The sequence below is a fragment of the Triturus cristatus genome, chromosome 3_2 (genome assembly GCF_964204655.1).
Source record: "Triturus cristatus chromosome 3_2, aTriCri1.1, whole genome shotgun sequence".
NCBI lineage: Eukaryota > Metazoa > Chordata > Amphibia > Caudata > Salamandridae > Triturus > Triturus cristatus.
In genome coordinates this window covers 603,347,261-603,372,204 of record NC_140584.1, presented here as the reverse complement: position 1 = coordinate 603,372,204, position 24,944 = coordinate 603,347,261, and the positions used below count along the sequence as shown (strand labels likewise).

The 24,944-nt window shown below is 42.4% G+C and overlaps 1 protein-coding gene across 8 annotated transcripts in view; it reads right to left on the bottom strand.

The window, feature by feature from the left end:
* Positions 1 to 24,944, bottom strand: part of ADGRB2 (adhesion G protein-coupled receptor B2) — a 1,096,893-nt gene that overhangs the window by 167,641 nt on the left and 904,308 nt on the right. For all 8 annotated transcript variants that reach the window (XM_085648478.1, XM_085648471.1, XM_085648472.1 and 5 more), the window contains 2 exons: positions 4,070 to 4,136; positions 3,263 to 3,348 (listed from right to left, as the gene is read on the bottom strand). In XM_085648478.1, the coding sequence (XP_085504604.1) occupies positions 3,263 to 3,348; positions 4,070 to 4,136 (153 nt within the window). The remainder of the gene's footprint in view (positions 1 to 3,262; positions 3,349 to 4,069; positions 4,137 to 24,944) is intronic.

The window sequence follows — 24,944 nt, the reverse complement described above, 5'->3', positions numbered from 1 at the left end:
CTTCACAAGACTCCAGGAGAAAATAGTGCGATGGGAAAGGCAAGTTGAGGATGCCGAAGACAGATCCAGGGTTAACAATTTGCGCCTGGTAGGGGTTACTGAGGATGCCAAAGGGCAGCAGCTAGAATACTTCTTCTTCAAATGGTTTAAATCCTGGATTCCGGAACAAAATCTGTAATCTTGTTTGGAGATTAAAGGGAGCACTGTGCCCTCATCAATAAGCCTCCACCGGGCACCCTTCCCCATCTCATCATCCTAAGAATACTCATCCATATTGATAAGATCTCTGTTCTGAAGGCGGCTCACACCTGGCAAAAAGTCCTCTTTGACTCTGTTAAGATTTTGATCTTTCAGAACTACAATGCACTAGTCCAACAACAGAGGAAAATGTTTGCTGAAGTAAAACTCTAGGCAATGGATATTAAATACAACTCTGAGGAGGCCAGGATTTGAGTGAAGGAGAGAATCTTGGTTAGACAGCATTATGAGGAGTGGCAAACCCAGGTGACAGACTTGTGGAGGGCAGGCACCTCCCAATTCCAGGTGCAGGAGATGTCATGTAAGGACCAAAACTGCAACCAGTAGACCTTGAATGGACAGAGATGGAGACTCATCAGCTTCGGGTGGTGGAAATGGAGACCCAAGGTCTGGCCTGGACCCAGGATGAAAGTCCTCAGAAAGTTGAGGCTGCCCCCCTCATAGACAAGCCCAAGTGTCTGCTGAAGAGAATGGCACAACTTATGGTCTTCTTCCCTTGAGGTCATTTGGATAACTGACAGGCTACAACAGGAGTGGGAGACAGAGGGCTTCCTCCAGCAATGGTACTTTCTTGTTACAGGATGACCAATACATTAGTTCCGGAAGTGTAGGGTGGTAGGGGACTGAGACAGGGTTGCCAATTGCACTTGGCTAAAGTGATATTTTATGGTTTGGTTTCCCCTGCTCAGCTGTGCATCCCCCACTTTTCTGCAATACACACACACATACATGTTGGCATACATGCACTGTACTGCATCCTTTTATGGAACATTAATGGGCTTAAGAACAAGTTCAAAAGAGTGGCAGTTCATATCTGCACCAAAATGTAAATAAATGTAAATGTCAAGGTACTTATAGAGCGCACTGTCACCAGACGGACACCTTGCGGTGTTGCCTTTGCGGTTTCCTGGTGCTGATACTCATACCGCTGTGGAACCCCTCCTGGCTTTCCCTGTGAAGTGTCCACTCCTGGGCACCCCCAGGGTGAAGCCAGGCATCCTTAGCGCTGTTGGGGCCGGTGTGGAGGCTAAGCAAGCTATTGCCCAGAGTTGCAGCGTGGGGCCAGTGATTAGAATAGGCACCGAGGCGAGAATAGACAGGTCCGAGGAAATTGAGCCCGAGCCCCGCCGAGGCGGGAATCGAACCCTGGTCCCTGGCCAGAACTCTGCTTCAGGGTCTGCCGCTCTAACCATTGAGCTGCTCTAACCATTGAGCCACACTCCTCCTGCACCAAGAAGCTGGTCTCAAATTCTCTACTGATACAGGGGACTCACATATTGGGCAATAGTTGCAATCATCTGGGCCAGTATGGATACACTTTAATCCACTATGCTGGATACACACAGGTACTTCCTGACATGTGGAAATGTGGATGTGAAGTAACAGCGCTATTACTTAGGATGTAATTTCTACATGTTTAAAACTTTCAAGAACCTGATGCATATTTCAAATAGAGATGAACAAAAAAGTACAGATGGAAGGTTAGATGTGTATGCCATTCAAAGAGACTAAGTAGAGGTACATTAGAAAATCTTCTTTTAGATCTGATATAATTAATTAGTCTAATTCTAATCGTCCTGCATTGATAAAAGAATGCAGATGCTTATTTATTCTACTCTAATTTTTCAAGACTAGATAAAATGATACAAATGGAAAATTACTTTCTTGCAATCTAAATGTTCCAGGATGGTTATCTTCACCCTTTGTACAAACAACTTCATCCATGTCAATAGCGGAACATGACTGAGACAGAACCCTACTCCACCCTTCCTGTCAAAGTTAACTACGCTAACTGTCATTGAACTGCACTATGGAATATTATGACTCCCGGATTCCTCAATGTGACCATCTGGAATGTTGCCTCTATTGAGGGTGATTCCCAGATGTCCCATTCTAGCTTTGTTTGTCCTTTTCAAAAAGGACTTCAATGGACTTTTCAGCCAAGGGCTCACATTTTCAATATCGATTGTAATTTCATTGGATTAGATTACGAAATTACATTTTAAAGTCAAAGATTCCTCTATTTAAAAACATATAGAAAAAGATATTTATAAATATCAAAGAATTTCACGAGGCAGAAAAAGAGTATCTCTCAAGTCCTCCACCCACACAGCTTCTACCAGAGTTTTTACTTGCTAAACCTCAACCAGAAGGCAAGTTCATAGAATTCCTTCTACATGTCTTAGAAGCCCTATTAGACAATTGTGCAAAGAAGGACTTTTTCAGATAGGTCATTTCCTTGTGGGTGGAAGACACCTTGCCTTTTGGGGAAGTTGCAATCACCAATGGACTGAGCTAGTCTTTCTCAAAAGATGATTCTATCTTCGTGAGGCAATATTTGGTATCCAGGGTACCTCACTCTGTCAGAGCAGGTAAGGAGACTGCAACATGATGTTGAGAAACAAAGTCAAGAATGGACACCTGAGCAGGAAGATGGCAAGCATGGGAAAAGAAGGATCAATTCCACACGGGTGGGCAGTCAAATCACAACTAGAAATTTGAATTTCACACTGGTAGAGGGGGCCTGACCACGTGACAAACACATACATCAGGGCACAGGGCTTTCAAAGGTCTAATGAACAGATAGAGAAATAATTTCCAGTATAACTACAAGCGGGCCCCATTAGCCACAAATTGAGAATGGGAAAGTTCAAGAGCATAGGAGCAATACTATTTAAAAATCTTGTCATTTTTAGAAACTATATTTTTAAAATGCAGAGGCAACATTAGTCCATTTTCAGGAAACTCTTTTGCCACAGTATCAAACTGGGACGACACGAATGCTTTCAGTTGGGCTTTTAGGGATTATGTGGTGGATGCTTGACAGTGATTGACAATCAGCCTTCAATACCGATAGAATATTATCTGAAAATATTTTTATGAAAGTACTCTAGAATCCATACAGCTGACATTGTTGAATATTCCATTGACGTAATTTGTTGGAAGACCAAACCCTGGAGAAACTAAAACTCCTGTTAAAAAAAGACCGAGCGCTTTAACTCACCCTGCTCGTTGTTTTCTCGACTTATCCGAGATCCCATCCCTGGACATCAGTTTATTGAAAACAATGATACCAATTAGCATGTTAACCTATGGAGAAGAAAGAGAAGAGGGTCAGAATAGTGACAGTAAGAAGGTAAGAGAGAAGTTGTATATAGAGGGCCTCTATGGTAATGAACACCATAAGAGACCACGCGCACAGAATGTAGTACAAAACACAAGCATTTCATTTACATTATCTGCTTGCTTGAATATACTAGGCTCAAATACGTCCCATACCCAAAATCATTTTTTCATTTCAATGGTACTAACATAAACTCAAATGTTGTCAAACTAGACAGCAGTTTCAGGTTTCATGTGAGCTGTCTGGTGAGCTTCAACAGTCCCCTTCACCGTTAGGAACACTGCAACACAATGTTAACATTAACTAATATCCTTGTGTAATGCAAATCATATCCAAGCAATTCTTGAGTGGCCGCTGAAGATACATTTGCATGCAGAGGCACTCATCTACTGGGGGTGAAGGAGTCAGAAAGCCTCCTGGAGTGTTAACATGGAAAGCTTCTCTTAAACAAATCAGCAGTGTCGATATACAGTTTGGGAACACCATTTACAGCAATACAGAGAAAGTACCATAATATGGCAAGAGAACATGACAATGAAGAGGAGAAAGATATAGCTGATCGATGCATGAATGGGAAAAGGTGTTCAGTAATGCAAAATGCTTTGAATTGCCAACAGTTGAGAACCTAGGCATACCACCCTTAACCATTTAAGTTATACTTTTTTTTAGAGAAAGTGCGAAACCTACCAGCACAATCACAGCAGCTGGCCCAACGAATGCATAGAGCAGCCCACCTTCCAAGGACAACCAGCAGCTGCATAAAAAGAAAAAAACTTATGAGAACTGGAGAGGCTGGAGTGAGAGTCAAAGGAGCAAGAAAATTGAATCTTAAGAATTAGGGCTACGACGACATCTTCTATTTACGAAAAGGGGCCTGTACTTTAGCACACATCAACCCTCATACCCACCACACTCGGGTTCGTGAAATTGGGTTAGTTTGTTGTTGTAAACATTAAACAATCCAGACCAACGGTAGGTGAACAACCACCTGGTCCATTTCAAACACACATCCCACGATAAAGCTACGTTCATCCTTTACAAAAGCAGCACCCTAAAAGGAAACCTGGAGGAGAGTATCCATTTCTCTAGCTATGAAAACAAATGTCCCATGGGATGGGTAACCCATCCTGAACGTGGCAGGGTAATGGCTGTTCTAAATATAAATTGTATTGGTTTCTGGCAATATCCGGTCGTATAAGTAATCAGTACGTTTAAGCTGTGTTGAATATGAATCTTGTACAACTCTACAAGTCTGTCCTTAAGCATTAGCAGTGGACCATCTCGTATTCAGGTGAGAAAAAGCAACATGTATATTATAAAACATATCAAGAAGAATAGAAACAAGCATTGGCATAGCCAATAGGTCTCACCTTTGGGACCTTATAAGTGTTTAGTTATCCAGCACAATATCCTTGGTGCAACAACATCAACTGTTGCATGGCTAAATACTTATAAGGTCCCAAAGGCGAGACATATTGGCTGTGTCCATGCTTGTAATACCACACAGGCAGGATGAAAAGTCTTTCGTTTGATTTTCTGTTCAAAAATGTAGATTGCAATCTTGGAGTAGTACATTTAAAAAAGAAAAAAAAGTGCTAAATCTGCACAAAAGCTCATTCAAACAAGCATTGGCAAAGCCAATAGGTTTTGTGTATGTAAGATCTATTGGCTTTGTCAAAGTTTATTTAGACTTTAGCTCAGCAACGTGGGCTGCTATACAACATGGTTTAAAGTAAACAAAAATAATCACAGCCAGCGTTGACCACATCATAATGCTTTGTTGTTTCTTTACTCTGAGCAGGGCCAAGGGAATTATACGGCAGGGGAGGGCCAAATTCTGCAGTGAGGCTGAGTAAATAATGCTACACGAAAAGGCATTTATAAGGCATAATTTGGCATGTTTCGTGATAGTATTACTTCCCTATTCTGTGATTTTCAAACTTGTTAACATTGTCTGGGCATTAGTTGTGCCTCATTAGTACTAGGGGTGGGCGGAATTTGCGGAATTAACCTTCGCAAATTATCGCGAGAATGTTTAAAATTATCGCAAACAAGCAGAAATATCGCAAAGATGCGGAAGTTTTTTTCCGGCATGTTCGCGAGATTTTCTGCATGGTTGCGGGTCGCCAACTTACCCATGTGGTTGCTTGCGGGCGCGGCCATCTTGTTTTGAGTTGTTCTCGCGGTGCATGATCGCGAGAAGAAAGACGTGATCGCGCGACGCATGACGTCACTGCGGGCGCGAACTGTCGCGAGACAGCGCAAATGGCTAAAAACAATACAACATCTCATGGAGAACGCGACCGGATCAAGAAAACTTGTCGGCGAACGCAGGGATTCAGGTAAGGCGATCGCGCGCGCGCGAGAATGTATCATTTTACAGCGCGAGCAAGAAACAAATTATCGCCAAGCTGCGGAAACCGGAATTTTTGACATTTTCGCGCTCTCCGCGGAACGCAAAAATGTCAAATTATCGCAATTTCCGCGAACTGAACGAAATTTTTGCCCAGGCCTAATTAGTACCAGTTTAACACACAAATATAGCAATAAGCAACAAAAATGTAACTGGTTAACCTTTGCAAAGAAACTTCCACTGCTCTGCAATGCGTTCTGCTGCATCTTTAGTAACTTTTTAACCATTTGAGCTAGAAACAATGTTCACTTTTGTTAAAATCTGCAGATTATGCGGAAGAAAATGGATTATGCAGCAAATCTATAATTATACGCTGTGCTGAGTGTACGGTTTTCTGTTTGTATTTAAATGCAATTCATACAAGTAGAAAGAGAAATTGAGTTCTGTGCAAATTTGTGTATATCCAAACTTTATTTGCACATAGTACTTGCAACTCATCCTTCATCTTCTTCATGCTATGTTTGTTTAATGCTACCCTGCTTTGCAGCCAACACGTGTTTCACCCCTCAAGTAGGCCTGTTAAGCGGGGGCTTTCTCAAGGCTGTAAGTTAATACAATCTTTATTTAGTTATTCACATAGTTACAATGTGATTCTCACCTCATGTGAACCGTGCTATTAATTTAAAGGTGATCATGGCCCTTATTCTTATGACTGTGTTCATGCTCCAGAAAGCAATGTGCCCTTATAACCCTTTTAAATAAATAGCTGTTTAAAGTAAGTTTGTACTAAAGTTCTAGGTGTCTACTTAAGACTAGGCAAAACTAAATTGGAATAAATAACATCCACTGGTGTTTAAGTACGTGTTTATTACCTTCTTAGGAATATTCTAAAGTCGTACTCCAAGGTATATTATTGTATTTCTTCAGTCTGTAAAAATAAATGGGGAAAACTATATGTAATGGAAAATGCATAATATGCATGTTAGAACTTGATCTAATGCAACTTTACTCGAAATGTGTCGCATAGGGTAGTGACTAGACCCCACCCTCGTTTTCCCAGTCTAGCAAGCTTGGTCAAGATCGACTTCAAGGAGATTTTTATTTTCACTTTAGTACCTCGTGGGTCAGTACGATGTCTGATTTCCCATTCAAAATTAATTTGAGCATCTGATTATGTTTAAACAAAGTGGTAGCCTGCGAGTAGGCTACTGTGGTGGAAGGGTTAGAAAAGTATCAGTGATAAAGTTCCCAAAGAAAAGTTAGGGAGAGCTGTGATGCTCATGTCAAAGGCCACGTTTAGGCGGGGTGTAGTGGCGTGCATAGCGCCTAACAAGCACACCGCTGGTTTTATAAGCTAATGGGTTAGAATGTAAACCATGAGCAGGGTATTGCAGCGTCGGCTCGGCCAGTTTAAAACCATTTAATAGCGTGCAACAAGGTGAGGCTCGCATTTTAGAAATCAGCATGAAAACCCAGAGGTGACGCAAAGCTGGAACTTTTTTACGATAGACCGAGCTTTGTGTTGAAAGCTAACACCAACTTGAAGCAGGCGCAAGCAAGGGGAAATGTGTTCATTTCTTTAAAAAAGGGTGCTTTCCGTGTGGGTTACAGCGCTCAGCACATATCCAATACATAGTTTTGTCTCTTTTATCTAGTGTCTCTCAGCGCCACGAACCTTTGGCGTAGGCGCTTTCTACAAATATCAAATACGATATATAAATTATTCTCAGCTCTACACCGTGGTGGTGTGCGGTTTTCCGTGGCACACGGAAGACTTGTTTACAGCGAGTGCACGCGATGACACCAGCGGAAGTCCTGTCTTTTGGCTCTCTCTGGGCTGTGTTTTCTCCAGTGCGCAGCGCAGCACTTTTGATGATACGCTGCTTGAAAAATTAGTAAATCCGGCCTTAGTGGGTGAAAGTGGTTTACTTGAAGACAACCGTTAATGAAACACTCGGGGAAAAAACGTCAGTTTTCTGCCCTTGGATATAACAGGGCTGAGCGCTCAAAAAGTACCAGTGAAAACCACATAACCTCATGCCCTGTGCCTAAGTTTGGAGGGTGAACAGTTTTCTAAGTCACGACCTTTCGTAACTGCGAAGTTTGACCACAGCCGCTTCTATTTTCTGACTCTGTGAACCGTTACCTTTCACCTCAGTGCCACCGACAGCCAATCGTACGTCGATACTGAAAGTGGCGTACGTGACAAAAAGTGTGTCTGCGCTTTTGGGGACATGTTTGAAATGTATGCTTTATATTGTATACGCGGTTAAAATTAAAAGAGGAACACACTGTGGCTAATGTGAGATTATAGATCCTGTTTGAATGTTTCTCATTCTGAAAACAGATGTATAACAATATTTTGAGAAATGAATAACGCATGACTTAATCGTAATATTGTTTGGCTAAGAGGTGTCCCACATATGCACTAGAGTCCGTGAGAGCGCAGGAGGCAGGTGAGTGAAGAGAAGCGCTGTGGCTTTGTCAGCCCATGCCTCGCGCTCAAAGTAATAACTAGCATTGGCAGCGCAGCAGTAAAAGTAACGCCACATGGCCGTAAAAGCGAAAGTCATCGCGATCATGATCACTCTGAAAGAGAAAGTGATCGCGATGACGCGCTAAAGCACGCTAGGGATGTGCACGCAGCAGCGCGCGCCCTTGTGAGCGTGACAGTAAGCTGGTGGCCGCTTTGGTAGCACTTTTCAAAGCAGCTACTAAAGGTCTCGGCCAGATCAGCGCATGGGTTGGATCAGGCGAGACCTAAAAAACAAGCATTGGCATAGCCAATAGGTCTCGCTTTTGGGACCTTCTAAGTATTTAATTATGCAGCACAATATCCTTGGTGCAACCACATCAACTGTTGCGTGGCTAAACACTTATGAGGTCCCAAAGGCGAGACATAGTGGCTATGCCAATGCTTGGTGTGGTTGTGTGTGTGGTGTGTGTGTGTGTGTGGTTGTGTGTGTGTGTGTGTGTGTGGTTGTGTGTGTGTGGTTGTGTGTGTGGGTGTGTTTGTGGGTGTGGGTGTGGGTGCGGTTGTGTGTGGCTGTGTAGTTGGGTGTGGTTGTGTGTGTGGTTGTGTGTGTGTGGTTGTGTGTGGTTGTGTGTGTGGTGTGTGTGGTGTGTGTGGTTGTGTGTGGTTGTGTGTGTGTGGTTGTGTGTATGGTTGTGTGTGCTTGTGTGTGTGGTTGTGTGTGTGCTTGTGTGTGGTTGTGGTTGTGTGGGTGTGTGGTTGTGGTTGTGTGTGTGGTTGTGTGTGTGGTTGGGTGTGGTTGTGTGTGTGGTTGTGTGTGTGTGGTTGTGTGTATGGTTGTGGTTGTGTGTGTGGTTGTGTGGTTGTGTGTGTGTGGTTGTGTGTGTGGTTGTGGTTGTGGGTGTGGTTGTGTGTGTGGTTGTGTGTGTAGTTGTGTGTGTGTGGTTGTGTGTGGTTGTGTGTTTGGTTGTGTGTGTTGTGTGTGGTTGTGTGTGTGGTTGTGTGTGTGTGCTTGTGGGTGTGGTTGTGTGGTTGTGCCTGTGGTTGTGTGTGTGGTTGTGGTTGTGTGTGTGGTTGTGTGTGGGGTTGTGTGAGGGGTTGTGTGTGTGTTTGTGTGTGGTTGTGTGTGTGTGGTTGTGTGTGTGGTTGTGTGTGTGGCTGTGTGGTTGTGTGTGTGGTTGTGGGTGTGGTTGTGTGTGGTTGTGTGTGTGTGGTTGTGTGTGTGTGGTTGTATGTGTAGTTGTGTGTGGTTGTGGTTGTGTGGGTGTGTGGTTGTGGTTGTGTGTGTGGTTGGGTGTGTGGTTGGGTGTGGTTGTGTGTGTGGTTGTGTGTGTGTGGTTGTGTGTATGGTTGTGGTTGTGGTTGTGGGTGTGTATGTGGTTGTGTGTGTAGTTGTGTGTGTGTGGTTGTGTGTGGTTGTGTGTTTGGTTGTGTGTGTTGTGTGTGGTTGTGTGTGTGGTTGTGTGTGTGTGCTTGTGGGTGTGGTTGTGTGGTTGTGCTTGTGATTGTGTGTGTGGTTGTGTGTGTGTGGTTGTGTGTGTGTGGTTGTGTGGTTGTGCGTGTGGTTGTGGTTGTGTGTGTGGTTGTGTGTGTGGTTGTGGTTGTGTGTGTGACAGTAATACTAAAAGCATCTCAAAATAAAGGAACACAAACATCAAGTTTGTGGAAAGAGAAAGCACGTTGTAAGTCAAACGGGCGCAGCAAAGCATCAACACAACAACAAAACAAACAAGATCACTTAGCAAAGAGTGAGTGCTGATAATGGATACACACAGCCCATCATCTTAAGAGTTCGATTGCAGCCAATGTGCACTCAAACCTGCCCCCTCCTTGGGAGTTGCACCCCATATTTCATGAGTTGCAACTGCTGCACCCACCATAGCGCTTTGAGAACTAAAGCGCTACATAGGTCTAATCGATTAACCAGTCGCCAACATGCTGTGCTTTTAAAGAGAATGTGCCAAAAGTTTCCAGCTTCCTCATCATGTCCTCATGAGCACAATCTTTATCTTCTGTACTTTATAGCAAAATTTGCACTCACACCTTTGCACTTTAACTTTGAAGCATGGAGGAGACAATATAAGATGCTGTGAGAAATCCCTAACAAGATTATTAAGCAATATGAATAATAAGACAGTCTCACGGCTAGCTGTCAGTTGTTTATGTTTATTTATTTTTCTGCACTTTATATGATTGGTTTACACCAACTTCCCTGCATTTTTCACATGGAGAACTAGGAGCTATAACGTCTGGCGGCGGGGTGGCCTGTAAAAGACGAGTCCACGCACTTTCCTTTAAGTTCTTTCCGCCCCCCAAGCTAAACTACTGGTTTATAAAAGTCTCTGTATAATGCACTCACTAGCTTTTGCTATTCATTTGTAAAAAAAATTAAAACATACTTTGGCCGGTCAACTATGTGGCGTGGCAGATTTATTAACGAACGCATGCTATGTTGTTTAGTGATATGGCTCCTAGCAGTTTACGGTCTGAGGTCTTTTCCTCAAAGACTGTTGTTTTCCATCTCCCAACACTCCTCCCTTTGTTCTTCTCAGAGTGCAGCACATGCAGAGTAATTCACAGCCCTTACCCAATGTACAATCGCTGGGGCGACTACTGACCTCCACGCCATCGGTAAACATTTTCAGCGAGGGCTAAAAAGCCAGATCTATAATCCTATTGAGGATTTTTCTGACTGGCCAGCAATAGCTGGAGTGACTTGGCTATGTAATTCCTAGGCTTGGATTCAATGGTGGCTTTCTCAATAGTTCCCTATGGCCCCACAGTGCCATGTCATGTGTATCAAGTATGTTTCTGGTTGATTTTATCTGGGACACTGGGGAATCATCTCAGATTAGATTTTGTGAATCCTTATAGAGGCGAGGTGTCTCCTATCTAAGGGCCCGATTCACAGACCTAACTTAAGACAAAATCTTAAACTTACTACCATTTTGGTATTCACAGAAGGCACTTACTCATTTTGGTATTCACAGAAGGTACTTACTCATTTCGGTATTCACAGAAGTTAGGAGTCCTAACTTTAGGACTCCTAAATGCCTTCTGTGAATACCGAAAGTCTTAAAATTAGGATGTTTCTCAGTTTAGTAGTAGTATAGTTAGGACTCCTAACTTTAGGACTCCTAAATGTCTTCTGTGAATACCGAAAGCCTTAAAATTAGGATTTTTCTCAATTTAGTAGTAGTAAAGTTAGGACTCCTAACTTTAGGACTCCTAAATACCTTCTGTGAATACCGAAAACCTTAAAATTAGGATTTTTCTCAGTTTAGTAGTAGTAAAGTTAGGAGTCCTAACTTTAGGACTCCTAAGTTCTGTGAATACTGAAGTGAGTAAGTGCCTTCTGTGAATACCAAAATGGTAGTAAGTTTAGGATTTTGTCTGAAGTTAGTTCTGTGAATCGGGCCCTAAGAAATTAAGTTGCAGAATTGTAAGTTTATCTTTAATCTTTATCTTTACCTTCTATGTGCAATGCAGCAGCAGCTCTCATTTATTATCTCTCTCAATCTCCATCACATCTTCCAACCACCTCTCTCAGGATAGTGAGATACTTTCTTTTCCTCAACTAAGGCTTTGGAATTCAGCATAGCTACCTCCCTTCCCATTCCCAGCATCATCTGGGGCTGCAGCACTGAGCTCTTTGAAGGTTCTGTCAAATTAGTTCTGCTACCAGAATGAGTATACGATCCTCACACCAATTTAGGAATTGTCCCTGTGGGATCCCATGTTTATGGGCAAGTTCGTTGAAAGGTGGTCATTTTCTGTCTTTGTGTAAGTCGTACAACGCCTCAATACCAGCCAGGGTCCACACCCTAGTGCCTGCTCTTTGACCCTAGACAAGTGCAGGAGTAGAACTGTAGGTGCATAGAGCATCTCTACACTAGACCTCCTCTCCTGTAACTCTCCCAACAAGAACGTATTGTCCTCCCTAATATAGTGTGCTGTGTGTCATGAATGGGTCAGTTTAGAAGTCTTGTCTGGACTACCTTGGTCAGCGATTCAGTGTTATAAATGTGGCCTCAATGGGTGTGAGATCGACTAGCCATCTAGCCACTCATTGCAGAAGTGCAGCCATAGAATATAGTTTGTAATTTGGGACTTCCAGGTCCCTCTCAGTGGGTGGTAGGCACAAAATATTTACAGCTGCCTTTGGTCTGCTAGACCCCCATATCATTTGCCAGAGTAGGGGGCAAAAAACGTAAATATCATAATGGGGATTCTAAAGGGAAAGTTACAGAAATAGTGCAAGAAGGAGGCCAAAACTACAATTTTCACCAGTGCCACCTTCCCCGCTACAGATAGTAGGTGCATGTCTCAAAATGAAATGTTGTCCTTCGGGATCCCAAATGTTCTTACTACGTTTCCACCAGTACATCCTTCTCAGTGTGGTACACCTGAATTCCCAGGTACTGGAAAGTGTGGCTCTTAAACCTAACTTGAACATGAAGGAGCTCCAGGAACTGTCCAGCTGGACTCAATAAAAATAAGAAGGTTGTGTGCCAGTTAGCTTTCAGTCATGACACTAAGCCAAACTGGCTCAAAGCTCATACCCTTCAAGTAAAAGAGAACATCAGTAGCATATAATGAAATTACAAGGGCTGTACCCAAGACTCATATGCCCCTATAGCTATCCAGTGTCCTGATATCCATTGCCATCAGTTTCTTGGCTAGGGCAAAAATAATTGGTGAAAGAGGATATCCTTTACAAGTGCCGCAGCGAATCTTTTACTGGGCAGACCTTCATAAGCAGTCATCAGTCTCCCTTTCCGTGATAAAGTTGAAGGTTAATTGCTTATTATTGTCCTTTCACAGAGAACCAATTGAAGGGATCTTGGTTTGATCCAATTTTATGACACCCCTAAAATCCTTTTTAATATAAGCAGTATGGAGTCAGAAAATCAATGAAGTTCTAGTGGGCGTCAACACGTTTTTCTATAAGTATTTATTGGTACATACCATAATTGTCTAAAACTTTCCCCTAAATGTGAAGTAATTGAAGGACTAAAGTTTGCATTAATGACATTCGCAGACCTTGCAGAATATAAGTAGTATGGACTTAGAAACCAATAACATTTTAGAGAGTGTATATAATTTAAATATGTATTGTCATGTATCTCTATTTTTATTAGTATGTGAGAATTAATGCACGGATGATTGTCATTGTAATGATTTTTATTAATCAAACAATAAAGTATACTACAGGGTAGACAGAAGTAAATAACACTTACCTCATAGCTGTGCCTCTCCTCCTCGCTGCGTCTCTTCTCCTCGCTCCTCTCTCGTTGAACAGGAAGCACCCAGGCTTCCAGACACCCCTGAGCCAATCACAATGCTGCAAAACAGCATTGCGATTGGTCTGAGCACTGTGGCTCGGCGCTCAGGGGGGAACTGGGGGCCTGGGCATGTTCTCCACCCAGGCTGGAGAACATGCAAAGTGCGCATGAATGTTTGGCCAGCCGAGATGGCCGGCCAAACATTCATACGCACTTTATAGAGTGCCCACTACTCTTCCCATGCTCTGAGAGCAGAGCAGCCCCGCCCTGCCAGGCTGCCGCACTGCCGTAGCAGGAACAAAATAATATGATAATAACATTGAGTTATTATCATTTTATTTTTCCTTTATTTACCATGCTTAAAAGCAATACGGCGACGCTCCTCCACCATAGCAGAGGAACCGCCACTATGAGTAAAGTGAGAACCATAGGAACTTTGGAGCATATTATCAAGAAACAGAGTTAAAATTATCGCCCATTTTAGTGACAATATGGGCTTCTATTGGAATTCTCAAGTGCATATTATCAAGCCCATTATCGCCGCTTTAGCAGCAGTTTTCTGCCGCTAAAGCGGCGATAATTTTAACTCCATGCTTGATAATATGCCCCTTTATTCGTAGCCATATTGTGAAACAGAAGCCACTGTAGGACACGCCTGCTGCAGAGGAAACACCAACTGCCAACCTTTGGAACGCTCACACCTACCTACGACAGTGGAATCATCCCAACAGAGCGTTCCAAAGGGAAAAGTAGAGATCACAACACACTGTCCATTAACTCCCCAGCTACATGAAGAGTGTCCCAATAGAGCTCTTTCTGCTCTACGAACAAAGGAAGTGATGAGGTGAGGAGAAGAAGAGATAGAGAAACACCTTTGATTCAGTGGTTACCCTGCTGTCTTCTCAGCATTGCTACAAAACATGGGGAAATGATATTTCCATCTCTCTTGCAAGGGTCAGACTGTGCCTGCTGTCCTGTGTCACCTGTGCATCTTTCCAAACGGCATTGTGGCAACCATGTTAAAAAAAGAAAATCATCCGCTGCACTGGTTGTGACCACCGGCATGTGCCCTTCACTGCCCCTGGATAAGGCCCCATCAGACTCTGTCCACTCCATTGAGTTATGTGTCCTATGATCATGATCCGAGGTTTGTTTCTGCAGCATACCACTGATCGTTTTGATGATGGTGCTCTGTGACTGACAGGCTTGTTTTCTAGTAGGTCGCTTGAGTTTGACAGTTTGTTGCTGCTTCGGGTCGCATGAGATGCCCTTGAGGCGGGGCTGGTTGGCTCCTGCCCCTGTTCATCTACCCAGTGTCAAGCCACTTCAGACTTGTTCAGAAAGTGGGTTCAGTCTCCAGTTATCACGTAAAGGCTGCAGGGAACAGCAACATGTATTTCAACCCTGCCTTTCTGAGTCTGCGTCTCACAGCCATGGAAGAGGGACTGTGTTGCTACACCGCAATAGTGTGTACTTAGGAAAGAGCATGACTCTGGCATTGTCAGCCATCATGTACCCCACCTTCCTGGTGCATTGCAGCAGGGTGTCCTGGTCTCTGTAGCTTCGGATTTATACTACAGCTGATCTCAAAGGTGAACCTGGCAACCACAATGGGGACGGGTGGGAGAGTTTTGCGTGCGGGGTCCGTCTGTGTCCTCTCAACAATGTGGAAGCCAGAGACACCATCAGGAGCTACCACTTGCCTCAGTCAGTTCTCCATGCAGGACACCATGTCTATTCCTTCCACGTTTTCTAGTAGGCCAATCACTTATACTGTTACAGTGGGAGCACCCCTCCACAAATTCTTGCATACATTTTAAAAAGCACACCTTTTTAGCAAGGTCAGCAACCTGCCGACATAGTTCCACTGTGCTGAGAGCACAAAATCTTGAATGTCTGCTCAATTCACTAGTCTGGAAATTTCCGGTAGTCATCGCTCACCTGACCGACATTCAAAGACATTGTGTCTATTTTGTGTTTGAGTATCTCCCTTGTACTCTCTATACCTGCCTTTATCTTGTCAAGTTTGTTACCCCACGGGACTTTGGTTTTCATGGTCACTAATGGGGTCAGGTTCTTTGTCTGGTATTGGGGTTGAGGGTGTCAGTTCATGCATGAGGCCTTGCCCCTTAACAAATTTAGGTTTCCCTTTCTTACTTACCCTGCTGATAGGGCTCTGTGAGTCATCTCAAATGGGGTCCCTGACCATACTCAAGAGGACCAACCATTCTCCTTTGTGAGGTCTAGTTTCACAAACCGCTGACAGTTTAAATGAGGGTGTCTCTTAGTAATTGAACGGGCAAATAATTCTTCTGAACTGTAGCAGCGTCTACAGAGCAGGCCAACAATTTTGTTGGCTATATCCAGTGCATCATAGTCTGGTGCTAGACGCACATTTGCCAAACAATTGGTAACAACTCAGTTTGAGGTGCCTGTGCAGGCCTCAGGCGTGCCGTGTACATGTAAGACTTCTTGTTGTGTTGCTGCTGACCCTTGGGACGTGACACCCCATTGGTGACGAATGCCGAAAGGACCCAGCCCTTTCCAGATTGGGGACCTCTGATTAAGTTTCATTTGAAATGTTCTGAGGGGGTGATGGGCTCCTCTTAGTCAAGGTTGGCTGGTTCCCCAAAGAGGCAGTCCAAGGAGCTTCACCGTGTCTGTTCTCTGATAGCTGTCCCACCTGTGGCACCAGGTCTCTCACCAGACAGTCCACATCATTGGTGACTGGGGGGCAGAGGGGCTGCTGGCAGTCTTCTTTCCCCGTCAATCCCCAGGGACATCAGCATCACTGCAATCCAGCTGCTCGGCACACCTCCATTTCAACAAAATCCACTCTGTGGCATTACCCAGGTTCATGTCCATCTGAACTTTGTTGTGCTGTCCCCAAGAATCCCACATTCCATCTGTTTTCCTTCCCCAGGTGTCAGCTCTCATTACTCCCTTCACGTGGCAGCCTCATCTTAATTTTCCCCCTGGTCCGCTCTGTTTGATGGTGGTGTTACAGGCACCAGTGCTGGCTAGTACAATTTTCATTGAACGTTTGACAACTTCAGTAGGCATGAGCAGCCCTTCAGTGCGGAGAGTGGGCAAGGATAGAACTGATATTTGGCAGAAACTTGGAGACTCACTAGAAAGCGCCCTACTCCATTAGCATTAAGTCATATCCCCCCAGCCAGGTTACTGACTGAAAGTGGTATAACTGACCATGAGATCTTATCTAAGATTGCCTTTCCTCATAATTAACATGCTTAATACTGCATGTAAGGAGAAGTGTCTTCATTAGAACACTAATTTTCCAGTGTTAGTATCCACTTTAAAAACAGGTAACATGCATATAATACATCATTTTCTACAGTCATACAAAAGGGGACTTTGTCTAAACAAAGATGACTCTTTTTCTCCCGACCTCTATTTTTAACATGTTAGGTCCTGTCTTTGGGGCAGTCAGGCCAGATTCAAATCTATAAACGACAACAATGATGGACATCTACATTTACAGGTACATAGCCTACATGTCTTTTGCAGCAGGTGTTCAATAGATTCATATGTGTGTGTACAAACAGAAGCGTTTCATAAAGACATGGCAGGCAAGCCAAGGGAATGTCTTCCTTGAACCCATTTTCTTGACAGTCTGTCCCACTTGTGTGTCCACTGTCTCATCACTGTCCTGGCTGTAGTGCAGCACAGTACTTTGGGGCCTTGTTGATATTTTGCAGAATTCCGATCATATGCATGAACACATTTTCCCATAGACACAGAATGGGCAAAACCCTTTTATGCATCTGGCCCCTTGTACTTTATTTCCCCATATGAAGTGTGCTGCACTCCAGCCACATAACCATTCTCTTTTCTGTAGGTTAAGTAAACACAATTTATTAGATATCGAGCAACATACGATTTAGAAATAGCATGCCCTTCCTGACTTCTACCACAACGTCCATTTCTTCCTTGAGGCAGTTGTTTCTGAACCATGTAATGCATTGTGAGCTAGGCAGCCCACCTTGAGAATGCATGCTCTTTGGCAGAGCGATGTGGTTAGAGAATTGTAGGCTGAAGCTGTTGTGTGTGTTTATGTTTTGAACAATCTGAAGATGTGTTTATGTCAAACATAGGGCCACATATCTCAACATTAGGAATAGCGATTACCTGATTGTGATTTCCTGAGAATCACAATTAGGTCATCGCTAATCTAAATGTATGAAACTTATAGAGTTTCATTTAGCGACTCCTAGGGGGTCGCAAATTGACCTACCTCATTAATATTAATGAGGTAGGTTGCGTTTTGTGACCACCTGTGAATCGCTAAAATAACGGGGATGAAGGCCTGCTAAGATCAGCAGACCACGATATCCGTGATTGCTTTTAAATAAAACAATCATTTTTTTTGTAAATGCAGCCCGTTTTCCTTGAAGAAAAACGGGTTGCATTTAAAAAAGAAAAATTAAAAGCTTTCTTTTCATTTTTTAAGAGCAGGCAGTGGTCCCCAAAAAAGTTTTCGACACCATTCCCAAAGGTGAACAGATCCCTTGGAGACCCCTTCGAATTTGCAAATGGGTTACCACCAATTTGAAATTGGTGGTAAAATGTGAATGTTTTGCGACTGCATTCAGTGTCACAAAACATTCCAACATACCGCAGCGATTCGGTTTTTGGAAGGACCCCCTAAACATGCCCCTTCAAAATACCGAATCGCAAACCCATTTTGCGATTCGGTAACAGGTCACCGAATCGCAAAATAGGGTTCGATGCAATTCCCAGCTGCTAGTCAATTCCCAGCTGCTAGTTAAACTAATGTATGATGGTTTTAATATTGATGGCTTTTAGGAAAATATTTTTTAGTGGTCATATATGAATTTTATTATGAATTATTCGACAATTATGAACAGCATTTAATAATTTTTTAACATGTGTAAATCTTTGTATTATTTAATTGTCTTGTGATATATGTATTGTTTGTGCTTTTATGACATGTTGTCGAATAAAGCTATTTGTGATTTGGCATGGAAAAAGCCTTTTTTTGTCTTCGTAAATAGGCCAATTCTGTCAATTGGCCTGTTTGCGAACACAAAATTGCTTGATACATGTGGCCCTCGGTCACTTACCTGTAACATGACTTCTCCAGCATTGATATCTTTCATAGACTCACATGTTTTTAATTAGTTTCTGTCATTAGTCTGGGAATCCTTGATACCTACAACATAGCAGAATAAAGGGAGCAGAGAAATCTCTCTCCACGTAACATATAAGTTCAAAAGTAACACATTTAATACAAGAGCCCATCCACCAGATTGTTAGGGCATTTCTGCTGATGTGAAAAAGATAAACAGTCTCCATACTTTGGCTCGAAGACAAATATAATACTTCTTAACATAACTTCCAAAAGAATGCACAGATTTCAACAGCATTTTCAACTGGCCACCTACATGGCTCACTAAGGTACATTATATATTTGGTGGTTCAGTAGTAGAACAGTTATGCCAGACATATATGGAAAGTGACACTTATGTTAACATATTGAACTGAGGCCCTGTGAATTACCAGTTTGCAATGTTTACTTTTCAAAACCTTTTTTTAGTGTTGTTTTCCTAACCAAATGGTACCTAAAATAGCATGTCGACAAATCGCAGATAGATATGGTCCCCTCCCCATCTACTGTCCCTTTAAAAACCAAATTATTCTTCTCATTTAAAATATAATGCCCTTGACAAGCTTGCCCACTTGCTGTGGCCCAAGAACTGTCCCATGACACACCTCCCATCATCACAATGTTTCTGGATTCAAGGACAAAAAAATCTGACTGAGATTAATCCATAAGAGGTTTGCAGGTGATTTCAGATTTGTCCTCATATCACACAGGTCATGTGTAAACAGTTCCATGACCATGAGCGTCCACGGTCTCCTTGACAACCGTGTGGAGTCTGGTGCATATGGTTTCTTCCAGTAGCCAATAATTCCTGCTCTGCTGCCACAAGCATTTGCATCTCACTGTCCATGTGCACACAATGGGAGTACATCCCACTGCGTTGGACGCATGCCCAGAATCATAATCAATGGCTCCTGATGGATTGGGAGCCCAGCCATCTTCCTCATGTGGCTGAACACTTCTTTTCAGTATTTTTCAGTCTCAGGGCATGATCACCAAACATGCTGTGCTGTTCCCTCCATACCGCACTCCCTCCAACGATAAAAGCTGAACATAGTTTTCTACTATTTTTGCCTACTATGAACACTATGGGTAGTCTTTGGAATAGCTGCCCATAGTTCCTCCCAGGCTTCCTGTGTTATTAAATTCCCCATCGCCCACTGTTGCAGGTATGGCCATTTATGGTTATCAGGTGTGGCAGTGAGAGGGTAATAGATGGAAGATACCAGGCCTTTGGTGGTTTCATAATGCATGAAAAGCTTTTCAAACGCTGTGATGTCCCTAATTCATGCCTTTTTATTTTGAGGGGCAAATACCCTGTGTCCGAGCTGAAAGTATCTGTCTCTCTCTTCTCCAGGCTCCTATTTCCTTGTACTTCATTGAAACAATTTAACTTCTGGCTATGGAATATATCACCCAAAATGCAGTCTGCCAGTTTTCAAACTGCTTCTTATCCAGGGTCGGGGGCGCAATCTGGTTGACCATGAAGGGGGGTAAACTGGAAAGGATAGGTGGTAAATTCCTCTATTTTAGTACAAGTGTTCAATTTTTCCATAACTGTCTTGATTATATCTGATGCATACGAAGCAACTGGTCTTATACGTTTGGGTAATCATAAAACATCCGAGGAGGGGGCCTACCAAACATCCTCCATTTCATGTAGTACAGTCATTTCTTCTTAGTTTCTCGGAGGGACCATTCGAATGCAACCCAACTTCAACCTGCACTGACCAGCCTTCTGGGAAATAAAGGGTTTGCTAGTTTGCCATATAAGCTTATTGCAAGCATTTTGTAGGAGTACTAGCGCTTCTTTAGGAATAGTCACAGAGAGAACCTAATCAGATTATTCAACAATTTACGCATAAGCGTGAGTTTTTACAAAAGGTAGACATAGATCAAGATGAGTGGATGTAAATGCTAAGTCAAGGCAATTAAAAACCTAGCACATGCTAAAATACCAAAAATGCAATTGCAATAAAGAATTTTATTCTGCCCGTAAGTGGCTTTGTGTTGCAAGACACCGCTGGTATGAAGGGTCTGTGCAGGCGAAATACAATAAGTTAAGGTCCCACTTAGCATTAGACCTTATCAGAAATTAATGCAACAGGCCAATCAGAAAACATCTGATGACCTCTTTGGACGTTGAGATGAATTCCCAGGACCTATTCCTGTTGGCCCAGATGTCTGCTTCATAGGCCATGACACACCATCTACGAAGCAAGTAAGGTGAACGTCCTCTTTGAACAGAGCCCAAAGGCAAAATCTCAAACACTTGAGGGGAAACTGGTGCTGAAGCTGAGCTTTTGCCTGCCATGTTGAAGAACTAACACCTGCCCCAATATATATGAGCTGTAGAGCTTGCCTGAGAAGCTCAGGATGCCTGAAAACCATACAAATAGGGCCATACTAAGGCCTCTAGAATGACTATGCACCATGGTCTGTCCTTGACCTTTTGAACTTTATAAATAGTGTAATCAGGCCAAAGCCCGGCACAAACCTTACTGACCAGTTCAGCATTTGACATTTCCTATAAAACTGGGATCGCTGTCCATCCAGAAAGCAACATCTTGCATTGTTTTCAGAATAATTGTATAAAAGTCCACGTTAAGTCACTCCCAAGCATAAAAGGTTTAGGAGTTGAGGACAACTTAGTTTCGTTGTAATCTGTGAGATGAGTATAGTCACATGCCAGGTTGAGCACTCCTGCAAAGTAAGAGACTCAGAACTACACATCCTAGAAGTCGACCATTGACATAGTTCATTGCTAGCTGACAGCTGTGGTGAATGAGTGCCCCTTTCTTAATTTCTGATGCAGAAAAGGACTATGATACTGTTGGTGTAGATGATTTCCAAATAGGACTTCAACGGTGGAGGGAAACATGTGAGGTCAAGGAAAAAAGCTTTTAACTCCCTCAATTTTATGAGGAGGGATGTATAAGAGATGCCACAAAGCATTAATGTGGAGTTCCAGAAGCAGCCACCCAACCCATTTGTCCACTGTGATGGAGCTCTGCAGAGGCAGATGGGGAACCATGCAGACAGGTCTGAAACTTGTGCCTACTTTATCACAGATAGCATTAGAGATACAGGTGTTGGCTCTCACTGATTGTCCAGCATCTGGTCTTGGTGCCCCACTAGGTCTTAAATGCAGACTAACTTTGGTATGATCCTGAAATAGGGGATCTGCATTCCCAGAAGCCTCTCAATCTATTTAGCTGAAAAGAAGCTGCACACTAGGAAGATGTTTACAATATCTGTAATGAATGTCATTCTTTCAGTGGAGGGAATGCTCACACCAGACTAATGTCACAAATACCCACTATAAACTGAGTAGTTTGTGATGTTTTCACAAAAAGATTTGAGAAGTTCACTCAGAACCTAGTTGATGAGAGCTCGAAGAAGAACCGCTATCTTTGAGGCAACCAGTTGTCTGGAAGCTACCCAATAATCAGACAGGTTTAGCAACAGACCATTTGCATCTGCAGAAAGGTTTCTACATAAGTTAATACTTTGTAAGAACTCACAGGGCCGTGTTGATCTGTAGGAGCATTCACTATTTTCTTGAAAACACCTGGGACTGCATAATTAAAATGTTAATGCTAATACATTTAACTTACAGTTAATTGTGCAAGAGTATTTATTAGTCCTATATTAAATTGTCACTCTAAAAATTAGCTCAAGCTCGAAAATTCCGATCTTCTTGAGAAATCTCTCACTGACACCTGGTTTACTTCTATGTCAGTTTTTCTATTCTTCTGATGTATTGCTTCATGGTGGTTGTTAAATCATACATGTTTGTCACCTCATCCAACAGAGGGGCTGTTGTGTAACAGAATTGATTTCCCCCATTGTTACTCTTTCTCTTTTTTGCTTACTCACTATAGATAAGTGGTAACTTCTTCTGTCCTTTTTCCACCATTCAAAGCTACATGATTTTGTAAACATTCAACTGAGCTTTTCATACATTAAGTTCACTTAGTACAAGCATTTACTTTTTTGGCGACTTTTTGTATTAACTGGGGTGAATTTCCAGGGTCAACAGGATCAGTTTAATACTCAGAATATTTTACAATTCTGTTCTACCATTACAGATGTGATGGGAAAAATACTTCTTTAAATTTCGTAGTATAACACAGGTTACCTTTGATTACTTCGCAAAGTGGTTGGGGCATCAATTTTGTAATCCTTTGTATTTCTGTGATGTTAAATCACAGAGTAAACCTATATGTAGAAAATGTTTTGCTTTTTTAAAGATATTGATCCTAGCCAATTTCAAGATGCCCCTACATCTCAGTTCTGATTTGAAACATTCTGTAATTCTAATCCAGATATAGCTTCCTTGGTGTAAACTATTCGCCAATTAACTCCTTCAAGAACTTCGCTGCTTAAGATCACCTTATTGCAACCTTGGTACTGCAACCAAATGGTTAGGCTGGTATTGTAACCCTTCCAAGACACAAGTAGTAGACACTCTCACTAGAATCATTTCAGACTGTATGAAATTGTGTCAGCCCACTTATTATGGATACACCTCAGAAGTGACAGCATATTTCAGTTTATTTTTCTAATATAATTTTAGCAATTCAGTCTGAGATTATGATTCTTAAATTTCCTGGAGCTCAGCTTAAGCCAAGCCCCACAAGCAATCGGGGAATACAGGGCACCTTTTCTCTAAACTCTCAATTGATGGTGTTGTTTTGATTATATGCTGCAATTTATTTTTGATTTTGAATGACTGCTTTCCAACATTTATTATTTAAGTGAACAATTATGTTTTTTGTAATGTGTGCATTTTATATCTTAAATCCACTTGACATTGTTTTGTATGCACTGAGTCATCATAATGCTCTATGCTTTCTTAGCCTTTTCTGGGAGGTAAGACTACTCCTGTTATTTTGTTGGCGCTTGAACTGAGCGTGAAACGTGTGTATTTATGTTAATTTAGTTATCATTTCAGGTCTGCTACTTTAAGTGTCACTGAGTAAGACCCTCTTTAGGTTATCTGCAGAGGTCAAAAAGGGGACTTCATGCTTCTTGGCCACTGTTAGGTCACAAGCATGTTTAATGGATCCATTGCCATTTTTTTCCTTGGGTGTTCTTTCACCTTTACCATATATGCACTTTTGAGTATCACTAGAGTCCTGCACCAGCAGATTTTGCACATAGATACATCACTCTTAAGTTATTGTTTATATATCGATTCTTACACTTTTGTTTACGAAAACTGCAAGATTTCTCATGTGTTTGCAGTCGTTTCCAGCTCTGAGTTATGAGCCTTTGAATATACTTCAGTCTGCATCTGTGTTTACACCATGTTTCTACTGTTAAACCTTTAATTGTATTGAACATTTTTCTCTAAGGCCTTCCCTATAAGCCCATCTTTTTTTTTAAAGATAATACTGGTTATCAATCCTTTTCCTTGCCAACATGTTATTGACCTTTAAACACTTTTAAGTGCCTGACTGTCTAATACGAGCATGTCAACAGTTTAAAAAAGAAAATAGTATAACACTGTAATTTTAAGTCAATAAAGCTGTCAAACAGTGCACCAACCCACCCCAAAACCTGCTATCCCGCCCTCTTACAGACTGTTACACATGATCTCGCAGATGCAACACTATCAAATTCCTCTTCATGGAGAAAAGCAACAAAATCAAATTTAACATCACCCATTTATCACTGTCATTCACAGTATCACCTATACCCAGATGCCACATCACTAACTGACCATTTGTCTACACTATCTCCAACATTCTGAACTCAAAGCCACTTCCGAAAACCTGATGGGCTTCTTTCCTCCATCATCACGTCTCTGCAGGGAGAAGTCCTCACACCCATTTCTCTAAACTTTCAATGCTTCTCTAACACAAGGCATCTTCTTGAGCAGCCTGAAGACCGGATAGATCCTCCCCTGCAGTACAAGCCTATACTAGATCCAGCCAACGAAATCAGTCTCCACCCTATAACCCAACTCCCATTTATTGGAAAAATAATCGGCAAGGCTACAGGGGTGCATCCACAAGAATAATCAACTCCATTCCTATCAATAGCATTAAAATAGCTACGGTCCAAGTAGTCAACAACACCCTCTTCCAAAAATGACCCTTGTCACCTAGTTCTGCTCAACCTCTCTGCAGCTTTCGGCAACGTCAACCATCCAGCACTAATCCACACCCTGCCAACTTGCATGGGCTTCACTGGCACACTCCTACAATGGTTCATCAGTCAACAGCAATTCGTTCACATAGGAAATACAATGTCCCAGACATCTCCTGTCTTTGGTATAGTCCCTCAATAATTTTCAA